Source organism: Centrocercus urophasianus, unplaced genomic scaffold (assembly GCF_019232065.1).
Source record: "Centrocercus urophasianus isolate 14NV4802_14NV808 unplaced genomic scaffold, USGS_Curo_1.0 seq_14, whole genome shotgun sequence".
NCBI lineage: Eukaryota > Metazoa > Chordata > Aves > Galliformes > Phasianidae > Centrocercus > Centrocercus urophasianus.
The window spans coordinates 18,577,395-18,600,792 of record NW_024884586.1 but is presented as its reverse complement, the minus strand read 5'-3'; the positions used below and the strand labels follow the sequence as shown (position 1 = coordinate 18,600,792).

Genomic DNA, 23,398 nt, shown 5'->3' with positions numbered 1-23,398 from the left:
CTCTAACAGCATTTGAAAACACAGGCTCTAGAATGCTGATTGAAGTACTGGTGCCACAAGTTTTCACTAGAGAAATGATTTCCTTTCACTCGTTCCTTCATTTCTCCTGAAATATATTTGCTGTTGTTTTGAGTTTTTTTAATTTGAAGACTATTTTTGAGAAGGATATGGACCAGACAAACCCAATTAGTCAGTGGGTTTCTTTAAAAACAAAGCAGGTTTAGGTAAGATGTCACAGGTTTTCCATGCTGATGACAAAGGATGGCAAAGGAGTGGTCTGCCGTAGTGGTGGAGGCAGCCGTGTGGAGCTGGCACAACACAGATTCCAATAATACTGAGATCTTACCTCCCTGCTTTAAAACAAACCGTCCTATAAAGTGACAAGTTGGTAATTTTCTATTTAGTTTTAGTATACATCCATCCAGAAGCTAAGTAAGCGCACATGCATCTTCTACTTCTTGTAGCCTGTTACAGAAAATGTGTTTGTTCAGAGCTTCATTTCCCTCTTGTTGCTGTGAGCGTGCTGATTCTGCACCTCAGCAAAAAGTATTAGAATTTTAAAAAGTCAGTTTACTGAAAACCTTCTGAAATCTTGCTTCCTGGCTATAAGCATAAGCTCATGGGCAAAGCTTTATGGTTATTTTAGGCACTGGTTAGCATTTGTATAAAATTCATCAAATTATCAAGATTTTTTTTTAAATCATGCTTGCCATTTCATAGAATAACTTTGTAGCTTGACTATTGCTGTGCTTTTTTTTTTTTTTTTTTTTTTTTTTTTTTTAAATGACCTTCATTTCCTTTATAGAGATAGAAACAATTTGGGAGATTAAGTTGAATTTTATTATGATGAATTCTTCATGGTCCCATGCTTTACACACTTCAGCTGATGTGTTGTCTAGTATCACTGATTTCTTATACCTTGACCTTCTTAGCAGTCTTTGCCTTTAATCACAGTAGCAGTAGTCAATGAGTTTTCTCTTATTTCACTTTGTACTTTCTCCCTGTTGTTTTAATCAAGGTTTATCAGAAAATAGATAACAATTATTTCATCATCTTCTACCAGCACTCCTCCATTTTTACTTTAGATAATCTTTTCAAACTTCTAGTCATTAACTTTCATTAATTCATTAGCTCCCTGTTCTTATTGGTTTTTTTTTAAGTGACTTTACTAAGAATTACTCATCTGTTTGCCTTCCTCTATGACCTAAACTCCTCCTTGAAATCTGTCTGAGGGTAATTTACCCTCTACCTCTACTTTCCCATCCATCATTTTCTTCTACACTTTCTGTATGGATGCTTAGGTGATTGCAGACCAGTGACTGGTGAAGAAAGTGTACTTTCTTACTTACTGTATTGTTGTAAAAATTACAATTTTAAGAGATGGCTTCAGCAGAATCTGGATTCTTTCACTGTTTGATTGTCATTACAATACATATACCCAAATTTTAAAGCTCATCTCCTTTGTTAATTTTATTTTATTTTATTTTTTTTTTTCCCAGCAGGAAGAAATATCAGCTTACTCCCTGCTCACTGTCAGAATCATAAAGATGACAAATGCTCATCAGGCAGACTTCTGTAAGTATCAGATTTTTCTTACTGACATTATACAGTTCTAAAATTACTGGATTCCCACTAGCACTAGCACTATACAAATACAAAACACAGAAGTCATACATGCTAAGAATACATATTAAATCCAAATTCTTTTGTAGTATATCTGTTTCCAATTTCAGTTGTTTCTTTTTTTTTTTTTTTTTTTAATAAATAAATAAATTTGGCAACAGGTCAGTAGTGCCAGTTTGGGTATGAGTAAAACTAATATGTAGGTTGCTCCAAAAGTAATGCCTCCTATTTATTTCCTTGGAAACTGCAACAGATTTAAAGGGCACGATAACATTATTTGATAGAGCAGGTTCTCAGCTACCGTACACTATTTTTCAACATAGTCACTACTATTAGATGAACGCCACCAAAAATGAACGAGAGCCTGCATGTTGCGTTCATAAAAATCTGCACAGGCTGGGATGACAGCTGTGCATGCCCATCTACAATGTGGCTTGTCTTTCATATCACTGTCACCACTGCTGAAATGCATCACCCACTGTCTCTCTGTGCTCATGTCCACTGTTTGGTTTCCACAAATGTTCAGCAAGCATCAATGAATATCAGTGGTGCCAATTTTTTTCTGCATGGAGGGATTCAGTGACACGCCTTTGCTTCATACACTCTTCCATGTCAGACAGTATTTTATCAGACTGCCCCTCTGCTGTCATCTGTTCACTGCAGTGGACTACAGGCAAGAAGGTTCAGCCTCTACTGCTGTACCACCAACAACTGCCTCTGAAGTCCTGAGCCAACATAATAAAATAGGAGGCACTGCTTTCAAAGCAGCCCTCATACATCATTTCCTGGTGTGTTGACTATTTCAGAGATGTGAAAACTTCTTCACACCTTTTTTAATACATAGGTGTTTGTATCACATATCAATAAGAAATATGTAGAATACAGGGCTGAAATCCTTACTCTGTCACTCTTAACTGCTTGTTGGGATTCCTTACAGCACATACCAGAAGTTCAGTGGAGTTGTATAATTTGCATGTCCTGAGCATCATAACATCCGCCACATTGTTATGGATGTTTCTGACTCTGGTCATACACTGAAAGTTGTATAACAGGGGACCATAGTATGTAGTATGCATGTTACGGCTTACATGCAAAGTGTTCTGAAAAGGTGTGGTATTTACCTGGCACTCACCCTTAGTGGCTGCTCCATTTCCACAATATTTTTTCTCTGCATAATTTTCTTCTGACATTTCTGTGTGTGCCTCATGAACCTGGCAGGTTGCTAATAACTGCAGCCTTGTGTATCAGTTTATTATACTTTTCTTTCTTATCATGCTGTGCCTTTTCTTTGTTTCTGGGGGAGTTGCGCTGAGGTTCACTGATACCACAGCCTCTCCACTGCCCAGTGTCTCATATAATGTTACCTCACTCTTCTGTATTCCTGATTTTTAACCTTTTTTTTTTTTTCCCCACAATCCATAAGTATAAAATGTAATTTACAATTATGTTTGCACAGAGCAAGGTCTATTCTTTATCTTTGGTACTCCAAAATATGTTAGTTTCAGCGCAAAGCTGGTGCAATCCAGGACTAAGGGTCCTCCTGCCAAGGAGGAGGTCATCAGAGAGACTTTGAGGAAGGCTAAGGACTAGGTGGGGTGCCTTCTTGTTTTTCTCCAAGTGCTATTTGACTTCCACTGGATAATTCAGAGATGGCAACACTTTAATCACAAATGTTCCCACTTGTTTTTAATTTTGTCTTCAATGGAAAAGTATTCTCAAAGACTTATCACCATCTCTGTATATTTCACTGACTTTGGAGTTTTAAGAACACAGATATTACAGTTGTCAATTATCCATCCTAATGGAGAGAAATATTTGGTTCACGTGGTCTGTAATACTGAATTGCAAAGATTAGAAAAAATATCAGAGGACAGCAAAGAAGGTCAGTGCTGTTTCACAGCTGTGAAACAGCATGACCTTACCACCATTCCTTTGAAGTGCTGTTTTAATTTCTTTTAGTATCACCTTTGATCTAGAATGGAAATGGAATGATAAGAATCATGATTCACCATGTTATGCAAAAGGATTGCATGAAATAAGATGACAGTATTCTCTCAGAAAATAGTTAAATGTTGTGACCTCATCCTCCATCTTCCAGCAGGATTTCACAAAAAATCCTGTGGAGTGAGATGCAGACATTTAAGAAATTCCTAATTTTCCTAACACCAAAACATACATCACTTGAGTAGGGATCAAGATGTGAGGGGTTTTGTTTTTAGCTCAAAGTATGGACATCCTATGTACGTGTAGGCAGATCACCTGAGCACTCTGTCGCTCTGTTTACCTCAGAACTTGTATTTAAAAAAAAAAATGTTCTCCCAGATATTTTGTCCATCTTCTCTATTTAGGTTATGTGCACCTTTTGAAAGGCATGACCTTTTACTATGTGTAGAGGGATCCTAATTTAAGATGCAAGACAAATCCTGGAAACAATGAGAAGCATCTCCAGATTCTTTTGTAAATTACTGGCAAACAAGGGTTGGGGCCAGTAGCTGAAGAAAAGGAACTTTTTCTGTCAGAAATTTCCCAGCTACTCTTGTGGCTTTGTGTGCATTCTTTAAGCAAATTGAAGTACAGTAAGCCATTTGCAGTTGAACACTGAAGGCAGAATAACATCAAAAAGTCCTTTGTTGAGTGAGCAGCAGCAATCTGCCTATGCTCACAAAGAAGTTGGAGTCTCCCAGGAAAAACTATATGCGACAATATAATCCCAATTCCTTGCGATTCATTGGGTCACATTCATTTGAAACTTAGTGTTTCATTTTTTAAGTATTTGAAGCATCAGAAAACTAAAATAGCTACATATACTATTGTGTGCTGATGAGAATTAGAAAACGACATAGTTTAGCTCAGCTCATCTTAGCAATATCCCAGCATTTTCCCTGGAAAATGGAGCAGCTGGTACAGGTGCCATTAGGTTTGAGATACCAGTGGAAGACTGACAATTTTTGTGATTGTCATTGCCAAATACCAAATCAAGGAACAAGGATCTACTTACCAACCAAGTGCTGCAGGTTCTAGGACTTGCTTTTTCTGCCAGCATGCTGGCTTCCTTTCTAACTACATATGGTTATCAGTCTGCTCAAGTTTCTGTTCACCTCTGCTTAGATAAAGCAAGTTCACTTTCCTTGATTTTCTCTCAATTCATTGCAAGTGTCATGCCAGGCCATTAGAGCTCTTATAATTTTCTTTGACTTGCCAAATCATTGCTTCAGGGAATGCAACTTCCTATGTACTTCCACTGAGGTTCCTCGCTACTGCATATACCAACTTGATCCTATGTTGTTTTTAAATGTGCATCTTGAGACCCGTGGGATGTGTGGGAGGGAGTCTTGGCTTATCTTGAGAGGTAGTGCTACACCTTCGCCCGTAGGTAGCAAATGCTGATGGATCTGAGCAACCATTGTACCTGTTTACAAACAGAGACAAAATTAAAGCAGAAAAAAACACCTCACTCCTCCTCGATGGGCCAATTAACCCTTTTAATACACCTGGTGTCACTCCACCACTTTTGTGGGCTCCTCAGCACTTAGGTAATTCTCAGCTCTGACTTTTGCTTCAAACTTCACACGATGGTTTCTGGCTTGTCTCATCATGCAGATGCTCTTGACAGACCAGAGCTAATTAGTTTTCACTGTTCCTAGCTGACCCTTTTGTCAATTCATATAATGGGTTTGATTCAACTGCAGATTTCAGGCACTCCCTGATCTCACTGTGGGCATTAGAGAGGTGCTAAGGTAAGAAAACTAAGATTCATCCTGTAGGTGCTCGTTTTCATTAGCAGGTTCTAATATTCCTATCAGTTGCACTGGGGAGATGGTAGGCAGTTCAGGAAACAATACTGATGAAGGTTGTGGGATCTTACAGCCAAGTATCTGCTTTGCATTACCTCCTCAGCCCAAAAGATGCAGACAGTCTTGAGTAAAAGAGTGACTTAACTTTTTCGGTTATTTGTGTGTTCACTTGCTCCTTTTCATCTGGAGTTGTGCAGGGCAGAGTGGAAACTTCAGGGACTGTGAAGGCACATGTGCCACAGGCTTTCATAAATCTCACTGACTGACAGGAGGAATATCTGACCAGGACAGGGTGGTGGAGAAAACAGTGCATTAGCTCCTTTTCTCATTTCTAACACCCCCTGCAATGATTGCATTTGCCGGAAGGATAAGGAGAGGAGCACAGTAGCTCAGGTTCTCAATATTCTTATTTCTTTCCTTAAACAAGCCAGTTACTAAATGACCACGCAGAGCTGCACCATCGTTAGCATTTACTCCTTTTATGGAAGTCCCTACAACACACAACTGGCGTTACCCCACTCTTGTGGTCAAGCAAGTAATCAGTGAGGGGCTCTGCATGGTCTGACACATCTGAAGCTTCAGCATTAAAAAAGAGAAGAGCTGTTGTGCTGCAAGTGAAAGATGACCTCTCCCAGGTTTCTGGGTAATGCTAATGACATTACTTATTCTGTGAAAAGGTGAAAACCTCATGGACTCCACTGGATCTCACATAATCCTAAGGAAAGATGTCTCTGTGTTGGATGGCTCTTTGATGTTATACTGTTGTAGATACTGAGTAATACAGTACATCAAGAGTTGATCTTTGCTGCTGAAGAACATATGTAGGCAAGTTAACACAAAAAAGGTGAAGAGAGCAGATGGGAAGTCTGGCCTAATGTAATCAGCCCCATTAGTGCTGGCTTGCTGCAATGCTGAATTTGAGCTGTGTCGCCTAATAAGAAGTTACTTGATGTTTTCTTCCCAGCAACAGCATCTTCTTTGCTGGGTGTTGTCCTACAAGTTACAGAGGCTATGGCTAGGGCGGTCCCCATGATATGGCTATTAGAGGTAGGCCAAAGTAAAGTCTTGGAAGGTTGAAACATGGGTGTGATATCAGATGTATTTTTGAATTGTACAAATTGGGTGCATGTGGAAGCTGGAACAGACTGTGGTTTTGTTAAATGTTTCTGGAGCTGGAAGTGAATCTGAGTTTTGCTTCAAATATGTACTGGAAGCTTTCTAAGCTGGAAGCATTCAGAACAATTATGCTTCTCTGTTTGGTCTTACGTTTGCTTTAGGATCTTCTGTTCATTTTTCACCTTTGCATGAAGGGAGACCTTTGAATCTTTTAAAAGAAAATCTCATATCTTTTTAGTTCTCATTGGTTTAAACAGCTACACAGGTTGTAGGGCTCGTTCACATGGGAACCCTGTCCATTCCTTGTAAAAGACATCTCTGATAACACAGTAAGGTCTTTGAGACTTCATCATTTCCACAAGCAATCTGCAAAGAGTAACACTGCATTTATAGATGAGATTAAAGGGGAGAGTTCAGTTCAAATCAGTTTTTAGGCAGATAATATTTGGAGGTAACTTCATAATGCTGTATTACGTTGGTGAAGGAAAACGACCCTGGAGACATCATCTGAAGACTGAGGAATAAGAGCAACCCTTCTCCTCCTTTTAGGTGAAGTGAGGTAAACTCAGATTCAAGGGAAACCTGTCTGTGCAGGTAGAGAGGAATTCACTAGGAGAAAATTATATGTGTGTGTGTCTGTGTATATATAAAACTCTATATGTTTGGCATTATGAAGTGCTGTAACAGGATAGATGGGATTTTATAGTTTATGTTAATTGTTCTTAAAAGACTGGTTTTTCTCATATAGTTTGTTTTTCAGCGATGTCGTTTTTTTTCTGAGAGACATAACTGACTGTGGCATGTGATTGTTAATTTTAGAAACATGCCAAAGGACTGTACTTTCATGGTGCAGCAAACAGTTGTTAATGGTTATGAATATCTGGTTTAAGTTCTGAATGTTTGCCCCATTTTTAGCTTGAGGACAGATATGAGAAATAGTCCAACACAAAAGGAACAGTTCACAAAGTTGAAAATGGGATTAGGATATAAATGACACCTAGTAGTGACATACAAGAAGACCATGAACTCAGATGTCTCAGTGTCTCCATAGAGTTACATTATATTATCAGGGAATGAGGTTGCCACATGTGCTGTGATGTAAGAGCCACACATGGCATGAAATTGCTAATGATGCCCAGCAATACAGAGTTGCGTTAAAAGTAGAGCATGAAGAAAAAACAAATATAATTTCTTTTATCAGCTCCCAGGTAATAATGAATGAACTCGAAGATTTTTGCTAGCTCTTCCTTACTCTTTTTTTCCAGGGATAAGAGGGATCAAAGAAACTGGTTAATCATTTCAAGTTCTCCCACATAATAGGTTATAACAATCTTCATCAGACATCCTGCTATCCTGTTATTTTTATTGGTCTCCCTGTTTGCATATCAAGTTGACTTCATATGAATTAATGACACTTCTACAGGAATATATAACATCAGTGTCACAGCATGAGGAATAGCTGATCCTGTATGTCAAGGAGAACATAGGAAATAGCAGGAATTTGATGGGAAACAACCCATCTTCCTATCAGTAGAGATTGTAGACAAGCTGTGGCACAAACATATGTGGCATGGTTTATTTCTCCACCGGAAGAGGATATGCTTTGTCCTAATGGCCCCACCTCACCTCATCTTCAAGGTCAAAATCTCTTACTAACAATTATACATAATTTGTCTGTGATTAGCTAGGCTTGACATCATACCCAGAATTAGAGTGGCTGAGGGAGGAAGGTTCCTTCAGACATCAAGTCAAATCTTCTGATCAAAGCAGGATCAGCTGGATCAGGCTTTTCAGAGTGATGTTCAGATGACTTTGAAAGTCTCCACGAATGGAGACTCAACAATCTCTCTGGCCATCTTGTTTTGGTGTTTGACTACTCTCACAGTTATTGTTTCAGTTTTGTATTCTTAAACCTACCTTTCTGCTATGTTTAAATGGGATTTCCTGTACTTTGATTCGTGCCTATTGCCTCTTATATTTCACTGAGCACTGATGAGGAGAGTCTGACTCTTTCTCTTCTTGTTCCCATTGGGTATTTAGATTTATTGGTAAGGTCCTGTGGAGCCTTTTCTGTTACAAGCTGAAGAGTCCCAGCTGTTTCAGTCCTTCCACATATATCAGATGCCTCCAGCCCCTGATTCTTTGTGACTTTCTGGTGTGCTCACTCCAGTGTGTCTGTCTCTCTCTTGTCCCAGAAATGGTCTCAGCACTTCTGATGTAGCTTTACAAGTGCAGAGTTGACAGAAAGTCAACCTTCCTCTACCTGTTGATAGTGCTCCTTCTAAATGCATCCCAGGGGGCTGTTGGCATTGTCAGCCATATTGATGGCTTATGTTCCACCTGGTGTTTATCAGAATCCCTAGCTTCTTCTCTGCAGAGATTTCCCCAGTCATTTGGCCCCCAGCTTGTTCCAGTGTGTGACATTATTCCCATTCATGTGGAGGACCCGGCATTTCCCTTGATTAACTTCATGAGGTTCCAGCTGGCCTGATCTGTCAGGCACTCCTCCCAGTTTTGTACCATCTGTAAAATCCATACCATAACCCACATTGTTACTAAGATGCTAAACAATATTGGCCTCAGTGTTAGGCCATGGGGTGCACCTCCAGTGGCTGGCTTCCAGCCATACTCTGTGCTGCTGATTACAATTCTTTGAGCCTGGCAGCTTAGCCTGTTTTTAATCAATTTCATTGCCTGTTTGTACAGCCTGTGCTTCCATAGTTTGATGAAGAACTGTCAATAGATTATTTTAAGTATATATTTGTGAAAGCAATGCTCATATGGAAAAATAATTTCAGCAAGTAAACTCAAGAAAAAGTTTTATCGAGGGAAACACTCCAACAAATCTGTAGATGAAACAGTAACAAAAGAGATTCATAAATGCTGTGGCAGATTATTCATGCTCAACACTTCTAGCATTGTCAGCTTTTTTCAGTTGTATCATGAGTCTTATCTTATGCACTGTATCGTTGAAAAGATAGAGCATCTCTATTCTCATTTAGAAGAGATGGAAAGAACAGGCCTTTGCAGTTACAGCAAAAATATTGAAAAGTTCTTCCTGTATCTTATAGTAAACAGATATCAAAAAAGGAGAGCGTTTATGAGTCAGATCAGTGTAGCATTTTTGAAGTACATTACATTGCATCTGCTTTGGTGATTCTGGGGGAAGATGGAGTTGTGTTTTTGGAATGCTTGGCATCAGGAGTGATAAGTGCATTAATGAGAGGAGGGAAAATCTAGATGGCCTGAAGTCATGTGGAGATCTAGGCTTCCTATTGAGAAACTGTAGATCAGAGCTGGTGATACCACATATCAGAATAAGTACTTCATAGCTTGGCAGGCCATCAGATGTTGCAGTGAGGAGAGTTATTTCAGTGTATCAGACAGATTGGTAATTACAGCCCTCCTATACAGTGTAAATAGAATCCTACATCAGTAGTTGCCAAAATCAAGATATTATCCTTTTGCTTCGATTATGTAAGAACCCACAACACTGAAATATTTCTTGTGGAATCACTTTCAAAGACAGAAAGGCAACTTAGATCCTTTGTGCAGAGTTTACTTGGTAGTATTAAGAAATTCCTTCAGATTCAATGTAAAGAGTTATCTGAAGGTCTCCCTGCCAGACAGTCATCACCCTCCAGGGTTATCCTACAACCCCTGACATGGCCTCTAGATTTCAAGTGACACTTTATATTTAGGCAAAAAATTGCAAAGCAATATATCTGAGCACAGACACCAGAACTATCCCTCTTTTAACTTCTGACATGGTACATTTTGCCCATAATTCTGACTGTGTTGCAGACTGCTGGTGAGCACCTGGCACTGCTTGCCTGTGCTTCTCCTCCCACACTCTGTGGGTCTGCCAGCTTCAGTGGGCTGTGAGTGGTTTACAACATTTTATCAGCAGTCAGTGTTTTCACTGCATGCTTACAGAAAACAAGCATTAATGCTTTTGTCCATGGGGTAGGTAGTTTTAGTGATTGATCTGGGACCAGATTTCTCCCTTTCTCCTCTTTTCTCAGCAAAGCATATGTTTACAACAAGGGAAGGATCGGTTGTCTCTGGAAAAGTTATTGTTCAAGATCTCAGAATCTCTTTGGTGTTTACTTGGCTCATGATCTATGGGGTTGGAATCCTTGTAGTAAATGCAAGTTCCTTCCCTTCATCTGCAAGTTGCAAAGCCTTTCTGCCTCTTCATTTTTCCTGAGGAGAGAGGTGGAGTAGGAAATGGCTTCCAGGTCTTTCAGCAAACACCAGGAAAGGATCCCCGGCTTCCTATTGACATACTGAAGGAACAATTGTACTGCTAGTAGATCTTTCCCTTCCTACCCCACCTAAGGAGACAATACTCAAGATGGGTGGGATAATTAACTTTTCTGTCGTGGAAGGTTAATGCGTGCCAGATAATTATTATCTGAATCGGACTCAAACCCTGATTTTTTAAAGATTTCTTATGGAATTAAATTGCAGACATGGAAATGAGAATTTGAAAAAACTAGTTTCTAGATCATATCCTCATCTTGTTTAAGTTTTTTTTCCATATGTAAGGGTTGCATATAAAAATGTTAAGAGCACATACAATCTTGCGCATAGCAGTTATGAAGCAAAGTAGGTCAGCATTAAAAAAAATGCTAGGATTAAGTATGCTCCTGTTATGTTTGTTAGCCCCTATAACCTCCCCTGTAACCTCCCACCTTTCTTGGTTAGTTCCTTTACTGGGGCTGGTACCTTCTTCTCTTGCTATTTCCTTGTTTCAGCTGAAATTCATTTCTTTGCTTACTGCTCATGCCAGTCTGGCATATTTGGTGCTGCCACCCTCAGAGGTCTGGCTGAATGAGCTATGGACCACTATTACCATGGAGACAACTTATATCCAGTTTTTCTTGTTGTCTCTTCTCTGTGCATCATGGAGTCTGAGGCTGAGATGTGTGGAGCATAGGGATTTTTGCTGCTGAGATCTAGCAAACACTTGAAAGTATTTAGTTTGCCATAAGGTGATAGCATGGTCAAATACAGGCAGATTTCTATGTGGCAAATTTCTTCTCCTGCAAATGACCAGGGAGCTGAAAAAAATATTGATAAGGGACAATATAAGGCTTCTGGCTGCTTATATTATTATATCACTGGCTAGGACTGTATTTAAGTATATAACTATTATATAGTTTTGTGCATAACTATTTGGATTCTCTGCTTATTAAAACAGTGTTGCAAGGAACAAGTTATCTTTATCTATCTGTATGATTCCTATCTTCTTGCATCAGCCTGTGGATATGAGAAAGAACTGGCCATCTCTTATCCGTGTTCAAACTACAGAGCACTTATGTGCTTCCATCTTTTGTGCTGTGGTTGCTCTACCAGACATTTTGTGCCTATGTCTCTATAGTAAGCCAGTCTGATTGCTACGTGAGTCTCTGGTTGCCAACTGCTTCAGATGAGAAATTCCAAACAAAAACCATCAAGAACTGCAGAGATCCTGTGTGGAATGAAACTTTCTACTTCTGGATACAGAGAAAAGTCAAGGTACCCAGAGCTCTCATCTCATCTGTATGCAGTTTCTTTTGGTTTAAACCAAAACAGGATGTCAATACTTCTAATGCCTATCTGAGTTTACGTAAAGTTCTAGCAAGCTGAAGTGAACATCTTTGGCTTTTGCTACTTCCTTCCTCACGGCTGCTTTTTGTTTGTAGCCTGAGCTGCTTGCAGAAGGCTGAGAAAACCAATGGCAGAGTGACGTTACAGAGAAACAATGAAGTAAATCTACAAAGCAGCCTTAGAGCAGAGAGGACAGGAAATAAATGCATATCAAAGCCAAGAAGCTATTACATTCTGGTATAATTAATTTTTTAATCTAGTTTAGTACTGCTAATTACGCTATTCTCAATGAACACCGCTGTTTGAAGGTGGAAAGCCCAGGAACAGCGCAAAAAGCCAGACTTGAAAGTTATTAATAATGAAGTGACCTTTACTGCTTCTGTTGATATAGGACAATATAGTACTAATGGTTATCTGTATTACTTCCTAAGATATTGTGCTTGGTGAGTTACTTTTAAGCAGAAATAATGTCCGAAAAGAAATCTCATTTCAGCCTTAATTGATAAGGCTAGAAACTTTTTCTTATAAAAGGAGATTACACCAATTTTCTTACTCTGATGACAATTTGTCATCAATGCTTTTCTATTTATTTCCTCTCTCCAAAGCTGATGCTGAGCATGGGATATTTGCACAATGTTATATTTATTGACGACATGCTAATAAATTGTACATTTTTTTAATTTCTTTTTACAGAATATTCTAGAAATGACTGTTTCTGATGATGACATCTTTCGTGATGATGACCATGCTATTGTTCTTTTTGATGTAGCTAAAATCTCCCTTGGGAAAAGAGTGATGGTGGCATTCCCATTGAATCCACAGGTAAGAACGCAGTCAGAAGTTTAACCAGAAGGGAAAAAGCATAAATGTCTTGAGGTACTAGATTTGATGTCTTGTACCACCAGAAACATGGCAAAATTTCTTAAAATCTTGATAACTGTGCATTAATGGCAAAATTTTCTGTCTTCTCAAATTGCTGTTGGTTTCATCTGGCGCAGATTCTGATCAAGTGCCCAAGCCCCAGAACAAATGAAATTTTAGGGAAGCTTTGAACTTAACTGACAGAAAATGACAGTTTATCTAATCTTAACACAGATTATAAAAACCAAAACAATTCAAGGGCACAATATCCCGTGACAGTTTTCTAAACTTCAAGTTTTAGAATGTTGTTCTCAACATAGGGAAGCTAGCAATTAAGAAGTTGTGAAAAATGAAGGTTTTATAAACATCCTTTGCTCTGCTAGTACAACTGAGATCACCCTTTCCTTAGAGAAGAAAAAGCTGTATCTGTCCTTTAATGCTGACAACAGCAAGCAAGAAACAGAATATTGTTGTTTAATAAAGCATAAAGAAACTGTGCTTGCACAAATAAAGGCTACATTTGCAAACCTCTGCACATGCTGACTGAGAATCTCCCTTTTTTTTTCATTCATTTTCAGGGGAGTCAGGAGCTGGAAGTTGAGTTTCTCTTGGAGAACATGTGAGTAAAACCCCGTTATTATGGAAGCAGCAGCTCAAAGAGAGATTCATTGATGTAGGGAACTGTTCTGTACACTCAGTCTCACCTCAATAGCAAGTCTCCCTTTCTCCAAGCTCGATGTGTGCATCAGCAGATCACTATAAGAAAAAAAATGCCACAGCGTGGAGAATAAGTTCATGATTTTAATTCTACAACATTCTTTTGAAATTGTTATTTATGTGGTTTGGAGGTGACTTTCAGAAGCTGGTGATATGCACTGCAGTAAGTCTATGGGTTCTCTTGGATGGCTCATGGCTGAGGATAATATTGCTACCCAATCTGGGGCATACCTGTAGTACTAAGTTTGTTACAAGCACTTCCCAGGTGCTTTATTGCAATTGAATCATTTCTGCTCTGTAAGCTACGTGGCATCTAGTGAAAATGAAGCATATTTTTACAAACAATAGAAAGGAGCAAGTAAAACCAAAATCTCTCAGAGAAGTACATCTCGTTTAAAAAAAAATCCAGATGATATGATTTATAAAATACATGTTATTTTTGTTTTCTAGCCGGGATCATGCTGAAACCATCATCACAAATGGGGCAGTAGTGGTAAAACATAAAACATTACTTGTTTTGTTTTCTTGCCTTCTTGCCTTCCTTGCTCCTTCCTTCCCTTAGCTGACTTGACAGTAGTGAGAGAAACACTGTAAGTCTTCATTCTTTGGTGACACTTCTATTAGGAGGTTTGTTAGAGGAGGTCAACACAGTTCTAGAGGAGCCTTCAGACTGCTACCATTTTCTTTTGTTTTTTCTGCATCCATAAAATATTACAACTCACTTAGCATAGCACCATCTTACCATATGATAGTGATAGTTAATTCTCTTTCACTGGGTCTATCAGAATCCTTCAGCATGTTTAACCCACACATTCAAGCAATGATCCTTCCAACAGCTGCCAGCACTGGTGTTGAGATGGCTGGATCAGTAACCTAATTCCCTGTCCTGGTCATGTCTGTTACAGTGCCGTGAGCTGGCCTGCTTGGAAGTTGAGTTTGACAGCAGGGTGAAAAAAAAACAGTTTGCAGGTAAGCTTCCTAGTTCTTTAACTATTAGTGATTTTTACCCTCTCTAACAATACCTAGAAATTGCACCAGCTGAATACTAAAGCTTTAACTGACCACATCTAAGGAAATTTGTAAAATCTTTCTAGTAGAGAACGCTGCTTGTTCTGCAGCAGGTGCAGGTTCGAAGTTCTGACTGCTCAGAGAGCCTTGTGCCAGATGAGAAATGATGTAAGGTGCCTGCATGGGAAGTATCTAAAGCCCAAGCTGAGATGCTAAAAACCCCTGCTGTACTATTGCTAACTCCTGAAGAATCTTACCTCCTTCAGTATGATAGTCCCTGGCCTTAAATTTCCTCAGGACCTGTGGCAGATTGACTTGTGCACACGCACAGAAACACCTCATTTTTTGCAGGGGTTAGCCACTCAGCAGCTGGCTCACGCCTGACCCCGGTCAAGAACCAGAATCTAGGAGTTCCTCTGCCCACCTCCCATGAGGGGCTGCATCTGGTACGCAACCTCAGAACATGCATAACACACTCCAGCAGAATTAGCTGAACTCTTTGGATAAATATGGCCAACTACTGCAGAGTCAGGTCTTATTTTAGGGGACTGAGAACTTTTGTTGCTCATTGTTTGGCCAAATATGAAAATATCTTATAGCACGAGGTACCTGGTGGCACTTAATGTAATCATGGAGCTGCAATAGAAAAACAGCTGTCTAAAACTTGCTGGCATTCATATCATACCCACAGCTGCCTTTTTGTTCAGTCTATTATAACGACACAATGACCTGTAGTGTGCGGGCTTGGATCACTTTCAGATGTCAGCTTTCCAGGTACATAGGGAGAGGAGAAGGGGATTTTTTTGAAAATTGCTTTTTTGCTTCCTTTCCCGCTTTTCTCTTTACTTACAATTAAAAGTAACTACTCTGTGCGTTTTATGTCATTGTTTTAGAGAATGAGCTAACGTTTACAGTGAGAGGATCATTTGAAGAAACGCAGAGAGTTTTACTGGGCTCTGGCTCCCGTTCCCCTCTCCCAGATCCCACTCTCTTCCACTATGCCAAATACAAGCAACCCTCATTGGATGTTGCACTCACAAAGAAGAGGAGGATTCCCAGCTTTGTACGTTAACCCCTGAACATGGTAGTCAACATGTCAGACAGACCTATGAACTGACCTTTATATGTGAGTAGGCAACAAGATAAGAATATTTCTGTCTTAACCAAAAGGACCTCCATGCTTCTTTTCAGTGTGCTTGTGTGACATGCAGAGAAAGGAGGAGCAGAAGCATCCCCCTGACTTTACCTCTGAAGTCGCTCCCTTCTGAGCAGGAAGCAGTCAGCAAGGTAATCATCTGCCAACCATTGAGAATCCTTTGCAAACTTTCAATAATTCCTGCTTGTTCTAAAGATGCAGACATTAAAGTCCCTCTGTCTTCATACAGAACTGATTCTGATTGTTTTCTAAACTCCCTTGCATCTAGTGTGACACATAATGAAGTAAATTGATTTGAGCAAAATAAATGAGAAAATCATGGGAGGAGAAGAAAACATCTGAGCTGCTGCTCATTCTCCTTATATGGTCATGTCCTTTACCAAGCTGGAAGTCACTGGATGCTACAAGGGCTACTAGGGTGAGGCTCAGCCCCCTTGGAGACAAACTGAGCTGCACGCACATGTGCATGTGGAGTTCAGCCTCTTTGGCTTCCTCTTGCATCTCACGTTTTTGCATGAAATACTGCAGTTTGTTCTAGAACAGTGTTTCCTGATGAAGCCTTTCAGGGATGTAAACCACTGCAGCTCCTCTCTTCTTTGTTTGTGTAGCTAAGCAGTGTGTGAGCAATCTAATCTGGACTTCTTAACAGAGGGAAGATAAAGGCTGTAGATGATAGTGTTGAAACCTTAACTTGTTAAATCAGCATACATCTCTGGGTAATAACAAAACACTGAGGGGACAGTCTATCTCCCAGTCTTAGTTTAACGAAGTCAAGAACTCTGTAGATGTAATGATGACCCAAAAGTACTATGCCCCTTTGAAAGTGAGGAAATCAGACTGTCTTAAAGTATCTATATTCATTATTGTACCTTTTGATTTTCAGTGCAGAAAATTTGGTTTGCTCTTCAAGACGAAAAAATGGTAAGAGATCTTAATTGTCTTAATAGAGTTATAGGATCTTTTAGGTTGAAAAAGACCTATAAGATCATCTGGATCACTACTGTCTACCACTAAACCACGTCCCTTTGCTTTTGGGTAATTGTCAGTCAATTTCCAATCCGTTTGATATTGTCTGTGTTTTAAGTACTAACTTGTCCTCTTTTTGGGCAATTAAATAAAATGGGCCTGCAACAACACGGAGTTTCACTGTGATTTTATGTAACAGAACTATATAATGAGTTAAGAAGAGTCAAGAGTTTTTATCTAGAACACATAATATTTTTTGTTGATATTTTACTGTGATCAGTATTATTCATCAGAAGGCCAATGTGAGCACTCACAGAAACCTCTAGCAATTATTTCCAAAGGTAGACTTTCAACAAAACTGCATTTCAGAACTCAAAGAAACCAATTGTGTTTCCTCAAGCACAGACAAGGGAACAGGAAGGCCAAAGCCAGAGTATCTGATGACTTTAGGATATGAAAAAAAACCTGACGTAATATAGGTACCTGCATAGATTTTAATCACTAAACAAAGAAATAAATTCACATTAACTTATTTTTAAACCAGGGAATCACGTTGTGTATTTTGAGCCATGGTTAAGGCCTTTGTAAGTTTTGGAGGATGTATCTGTGACATTTTGTAGGAGCTTCCCTACAAAGCCAACAACAGCAAACATTTGCAGCATACCTTCTGTTCATGATGTGAGGGTGCCTGTGGATGTTTGCACAACTTTTGAAGGTGCATTTAAAAGCCATCTTCAAAACCCTGCCCTCTGCAGGCTTTTGGCTTCATGTCTGAAAGGGAGCTGTCTTGTTACTTGCAGCTCTATCTAATTTCAGGCATCTTCAGTGAGGAGTGGGCAAAAAAGATGGAAAAAATTATCTCCCCTAGTCCATACAAAGATGTAGTGTTGTTCTCTAGGAACAAACCTGAGCATTTCATCTTTTCCTGTTCTGCTTCGTGTGCATAATGGTCAAGACATGTCTATTTATGAAGTAGAAGCAATATAATTACTGAGTGATGCTGTAAGCATGATGTAAGATACTTGACGCTGTGTTCCAGCCAGGAAGACCTCGATGTACGGCTGGGCTTTGACCTGTGTGCTCAGGAACAGGATTTCATTTGCAAAAGGAAGAAGGTTGTTGCGGCTGCTCTGAAGGACATTCTTCAGTTGGAGGAGGACTTGGAGGACGATGAGGTAGCTGAGACGTAATTATTCTTTGCTTTCTTTGCAGCTGGATGTCAAAATATACATTTGTATTCATTTTTTCTTACTTTCAGGAAATCAGGAAGTTTAATGTGCTTGCTATAGCTATAACATTTGTTATTCTACAGAATAAATGAGTACTCATAGGGAAGATTAATAAAATCCTCAGAGAATTGAGTTAGAAAGGACCCTGAAAGGTCACCTAACGCAGTTATCCTGCAGTGAACAGGGACGTCTACAGCTAGATCAGGGTAGAGTAAGTAAAGTATTCACAATGCAATACATACCAAGTATTGTGCTTACATACAAGGAGGTTGGGTGCACATGGCTCCTCTTTCCCTCCAGAGTTATAAAAGGGGATGGGGTCATTACTTTCTGGTCTCATTTGGTCTGAATTGGTCAGTGCTCTCTTAAAATCATCAGTTAAGATACATCTAGTATTGTCATGAAATACTTATGCAATAGTAGGGATAAGCTTTATCATGCTTAACATGAATAACAGATTGTTGTTACTCACAAAGAAATAGTGAGACAACACCCATGTTTTCTGGTCTGTTGCATCTGGTAAAAATCTGGTTCAGGTAGCAAGAACTACCTTTTCATGCTCAATCATTATTTTTGGTTTTGCAATAGCACACTGAAATTTTGACGTTTGAGATAGTGGATCTCATGTCCAATTGCACAATTTCTTGGCAGAAAAAACAAAATCACAGAATGATTGAGGTTGGAAGGGACTTCTGGAGCCAACTGATCCAACCCCTTCTCAAGCAGGAACACCCAGAACAGGTTTCTCAGGGCTATGTTCATTTGGCTTTTGAAGATCTCTAGGAGAGAAACTCCATAATCTTTCTGGGAGTCTCTTATTCCTTCTGTGCCCCATTACAAATTCAGGTCTTTCTTGTCCTTGCAGACCACTGGTATGCAGCAGCTTTATTACTTTAGCAGTGTTGTAACACTCTCTTTTCTAATCAATGACGTATTTTGCACATATTTTGGGATTGAACAGGTACCTGTGGTGGCAATCATGACCACGGGTGGTGGAACGAGAGCTCTGACAGCCATGTACGCTCACCTTCTGAGCGTGCAGGAACTGAATGTCTTGGACTGTGTTTCCTACGTCACCGGTCTGTCTGGCACAACATGGTAAGGCCAAGTTAAACAAAGTTTTCATTTGTTTGCCATAAATGATTTCTGTGAGTGACTCAGAGTTACAGTGGTGAGCTGCTAGTTGGAGCCTCATTTGAATATCTAGTGGTTACTACCTGCAACACCAGAAGCCATCATTGTTCATAGCATTTTTGGCCAGCGCTATTAAGAAAAGGCTTTCCTCTTCTGCTGTAGCTTTTTCTCATTTCCTTCAGTAGGTATTTGTTAGCATCTGGAGCTAAGGCAGTCCTGCTTAAAGATGTTTGTGGTACTGCATACATGTGTATTTTGTTATGAAAATCAAGACATGATACAAAAACCTCCACAATTTCCTAAAGCTCAGCTTGAGATTTCACACTGTGTTTCTTTCTTCTTTAGGACCATGGCAAACTTGTATGAAGATCCTGACTGGTCACAGAAGAATCTTAAGAAAACACTCAATGATATCCGAAGGCACGTGCTTAAAAATAAATTCTTGGCTTGTTTTGCTCCAGACCGTCTGAAATACTACTTGAAAGAGTTATGCCAAAGGAAACAGGAAGGACATCAGATAAGTTTCACAGATCTGTGGGGACTCATCATTGAATCTATGTTCCATGACAAGGTATAACAGAAGGACTTTTCAGATTTGTATACTTAATGGATACAGTAGTGAGGGCAGAAGTAAATCAGAGTGGCTGAGGTTGGAGTTTATCTGCAGTCCAACAACTCTGCCTGCGCAGCTATGGAGCAGGTTGTCCAGGATTGTGTCCAGTCAAGTTCTGAATACCTGTGTAGGTGGAGACTCCACAACCCCCTTAGGAAACCTGTTCCATTGTCTGACCACACTTTTCTCAAGTGGCAGAAGGTTGGTTGGTTTTCAGATAAATGCCTCAACAACATGCCTTGTCAGTATCATGTTCATGTGTTTGCTGACTGTATTATGCAGACATTAACGTCACACCTGGGACAGATAGGGTGGGAATAAAAATAAATAATAGAAAACTTCTAGTATGAACAATTTAATTAACAACTGAATTAATGTGTAAATACTAAAGTGAAAATCCTACTGTTCTTTTCCAAAAGAGCTACACAGTGTGAGAAGGCAAAGAAAAAGCACAGCTTCCTCTGAAGCTTTGCCACCACTCCCAAACCATCCTCTATCTTTCTTAACCATGTCAGATGCTCCACAGCAGAAGCATAAAGGGACAAGCCACGCTGACTATTAACTCTGTCTGGGCTTTGGCATAGACCTGAAGAAAGGAGGATCTTCTGAGATGCTAAAGACAGAGATTACTCTTTCTGAATGAAATATTTAATGCCAAAAGTATTTTTCAAATATTTCCAGACTTATTTTTCTTTTAAGATAATGTAAATGACCTTTAAAATCTCAGTTTTTTTCGTCATGTGAACTTAGACCATATACATAGACAGTCCATATCACGAGGACTGTTTGTGTGCTGTAGTGCTGAGATGGAGGAGGGTCAGAGAGAGGAATCAGAGCATCTCCCTATATTAAAGCAGTGGGGAACGTCGTAGTTAGTCTGGGATGCTCTTTGTTGTCAGGTTTAGATGAAGGTGAGAAGCTCTTTGTGTCATCTGCCTGTCCTCAGCTACTTCTTTCTTCAAAACAGGAGGACACCCAGAAGCTCACAGATCAGCAGCAGGCACTAAACCGTGGTCAGAATCCCCTGCCCATCTACCTCTCCCTCAATGTGAAGGATAAAATCAGCGACCAGGATTTTAGAGGTAATCATACTTCTGAACTGCTTTTAACTTTTAATCCCATAAAGGAGTCCATTTAGGTTCAACTAGATAAATCAATTAAGTGCACAAATCCCCTTAGGGACCAATTCACCTAGAAGTAGATTTTTAATAGTTAGATCTTTAAGTCCTCAGTATATGGATGATAGAGAACATTATCCTGAAATTACCTGCTCAGCATGTCAGTAGAAAGTGCCATAAAACCTGAAGTTTGCAGACACATTTAGATGTAAGGAGGCAATTCACTCTTTATGTTCACAATGCGAAATACACAGTGAATAAAATAGCTGTCTGCTGTAACCAGAACCAGACTTCCTTAAATTGGCTAAATATCATATGTTTTATTCAACTAATTTGAGCCTCTGCTGCTTGTAATCAACCTGTTGTGTGCTTTTCTTTTCAGAATGGGTGGAATTCACTCCTTATGAGGTAGGATTCCTGAAATATGGTGCCTATATTCGTGCAGAAGATTTTGGCAGTGAGTTCTTCATGGGTCATCTGATGAAGAAAATCCCAGAATCCAGAATCTGCTTTTTGGAAGGTAACTTTTTGACCTGGGTAAATGTGATGTAATATAATCCATCCTGGGCAAACCCTTCTTCTGAAATGAGTCATTTATCACATTTTTATCTACCAGAAGAATTTGTTAAAACATAAGAATTCATAACAGGTCACCACCTGGAGGACTCTTATTTTCTCTGAAACATTGTTCAATAGAACAGATTTATTTGACTTCATATATGTTTATGCTTACTGACATGAGACCTTTGTATTATTTACATACCTTTGCCAGCAACAGAACTTGTCTAATATCATAGGTAATTTAAATTAGCAATCTGTTTTTAGCTTAAGACTCTGCAGGAAAGCCTTTTCTCCAAAATGTTACTGCTGCAGCAAAAACTGATCAGTCCTCCAGGACACTTCCATTTTGGATTGTAAATAGATCTTAGCAGCTACTTTTTTTTTTTTCCCTATCTTGCACAAGAACACTCAAATCTCTAAGAAATGCTTTTTTCCCTTTGCGAAAGCAATCTCTTGCCTCATTGTTCTTCCAACTTCCAGCAATTGCACAAAGGAAGTTTCAGGGGTGTTTGGAGAAGTTAAGATTTTTTTGCCTGTGTGGAGATTTCACTGTAGCTCATGAGGAGGCACAAGGAAGCAGTTTGATGTCAGAACATCCCCTTGCCTGCAGATATCCAACAGAGTGCCTGTATGTCCTCTTCCTTGGCCAGAAATGTCAGCAGGTCACCAGCACCCATCCTACACCTCTTTCCTTGGCATTCTCCACTTCTTCAGAGCAATGCTGGGACATTTCTGTCTCTGTTTCCAGCCACTGACCCAGAGTCCCCTTATTCAGTGTTACTTATTTCAGTGACACAGTTATTCCAAAGGTTTTCTGCAAATGAAGCAAACTGCTTGGCACCTCAGCCCCTAAACAGAGCAGGGACTGACCGTGTAGGTCCTTGTAGCTCCTTCCTACACAGCAGAACCTTTTCTGCACAAAGGGTCAAGGCCATGGCCAAGCTGCCTGTGTGCAGCCCTTTCTCAGTTTACTCAGTTTCTCCCAAAAATTCCAGGTTTAGTTCTGCATTTTGGAGGGTATAGCAAGGCACTGCTGCAAATACAGTATATGCAACTACAACAGGGAGTGAGGGAGTGGTGTTTTGTTACCCTGAAAGATTGCAGATGGGTGGCAGTCTGGGTTGCCATTACATTCGCTCTTTGATTTATTCCTTTTTTTTTTTTTTTAAACCATTTAACATATGTTGATGGATGGAAAAACTGAAAAATATAGTTCAGATATACCCAGAAGACAAATAAAAAAGATTTATGCTCTTAGAATTCCTACTTCCAAAAGCTGTAAGTCAGTCTTCTCATTCTGACTCTTAAATATTTCCTGGCAGTCCTGTGTGACAGTTTTGTACCTGTAACAGGGCTATGTGCTGTTAAATAAATAAAGCCTTTAGAACTACAAATACCGGGAACTTGAGAACAGGAAATGTTGAGGGCAGCTGGAAAATACTAAATTTACTTGACAAGATGATATTTGCAACATTACAAAAATGTATATTTTAGCAGATAGATCGAAAATACTGCCAGCTCTGCTCATACATACTGATAAATCAAATTCTTTATATACATTGTGGATTCATATACTGATTCATAACGATGATTCCTTTTGTTTACCCACAAAAGTAATGTAATGAATAGTTTGCAGGAGAATGAAGGAAATAATGAAGGTCATTGTAAATGAAAATGCTTCCAGATCTTTACTGGTTTCCTCTCTGCCAAATATATCCTATGCCATAGGGATCTGGAGTAGTGTATTTTCCCTGAATCTTTTGGATGCTTGGTACATATCTGTTCATTCCGAAGACTTCTGGCACAAGTGGACCCGAGACAAAATTACTGACATTGGTGAGTTATTTTTATACCATAATGTTTCTTCTTTCTTCTTTCTTCTTTCTTCTTTCTTCTTTCTTCTTTCT

At 39.4% G+C, this 23,398-nt stretch overlaps 1 protein-coding gene across 1 annotated transcript in view; it reads left to right on the top strand.

The window, feature by feature from the left end:
• LOC122158038 (cytosolic phospholipase A2 epsilon-like) overlaps positions 1 to 23,398 on the top strand; it is a 39,024-nt gene that overhangs the window by 10,578 nt on the left and 5,048 nt on the right. Inside the window, exons 5-19 of the mRNA XM_042814355.1 lie at positions 1,500 to 1,575; positions 11,920 to 12,056; positions 12,822 to 12,950; positions 13,568 to 13,608; positions 14,157 to 14,199; positions 14,612 to 14,675; positions 15,608 to 15,777; positions 15,906 to 16,001; positions 16,754 to 16,791; positions 17,876 to 18,011; positions 19,027 to 19,163; positions 19,545 to 19,770; positions 20,780 to 20,894; positions 21,313 to 21,450; positions 23,220 to 23,327. Of these exons, the coding sequence (XP_042670289.1) occupies positions 1,500 to 1,575; positions 11,920 to 12,056; positions 12,822 to 12,950; positions 13,568 to 13,608; positions 14,157 to 14,199; positions 14,612 to 14,675; positions 15,608 to 15,777; positions 15,906 to 16,001; positions 16,754 to 16,791; positions 17,876 to 18,011; positions 19,027 to 19,163; positions 19,545 to 19,770; positions 20,780 to 20,894; positions 21,313 to 21,450; positions 23,220 to 23,327 (1,654 nt within the window). The remainder of the gene's footprint in view (positions 1 to 1,499; positions 1,576 to 11,919; positions 12,057 to 12,821; positions 12,951 to 13,567; positions 13,609 to 14,156; positions 14,200 to 14,611; positions 14,676 to 15,607; positions 15,778 to 15,905; positions 16,002 to 16,753; positions 16,792 to 17,875; positions 18,012 to 19,026; positions 19,164 to 19,544; positions 19,771 to 20,779; positions 20,895 to 21,312; positions 21,451 to 23,219; positions 23,328 to 23,398) is intronic.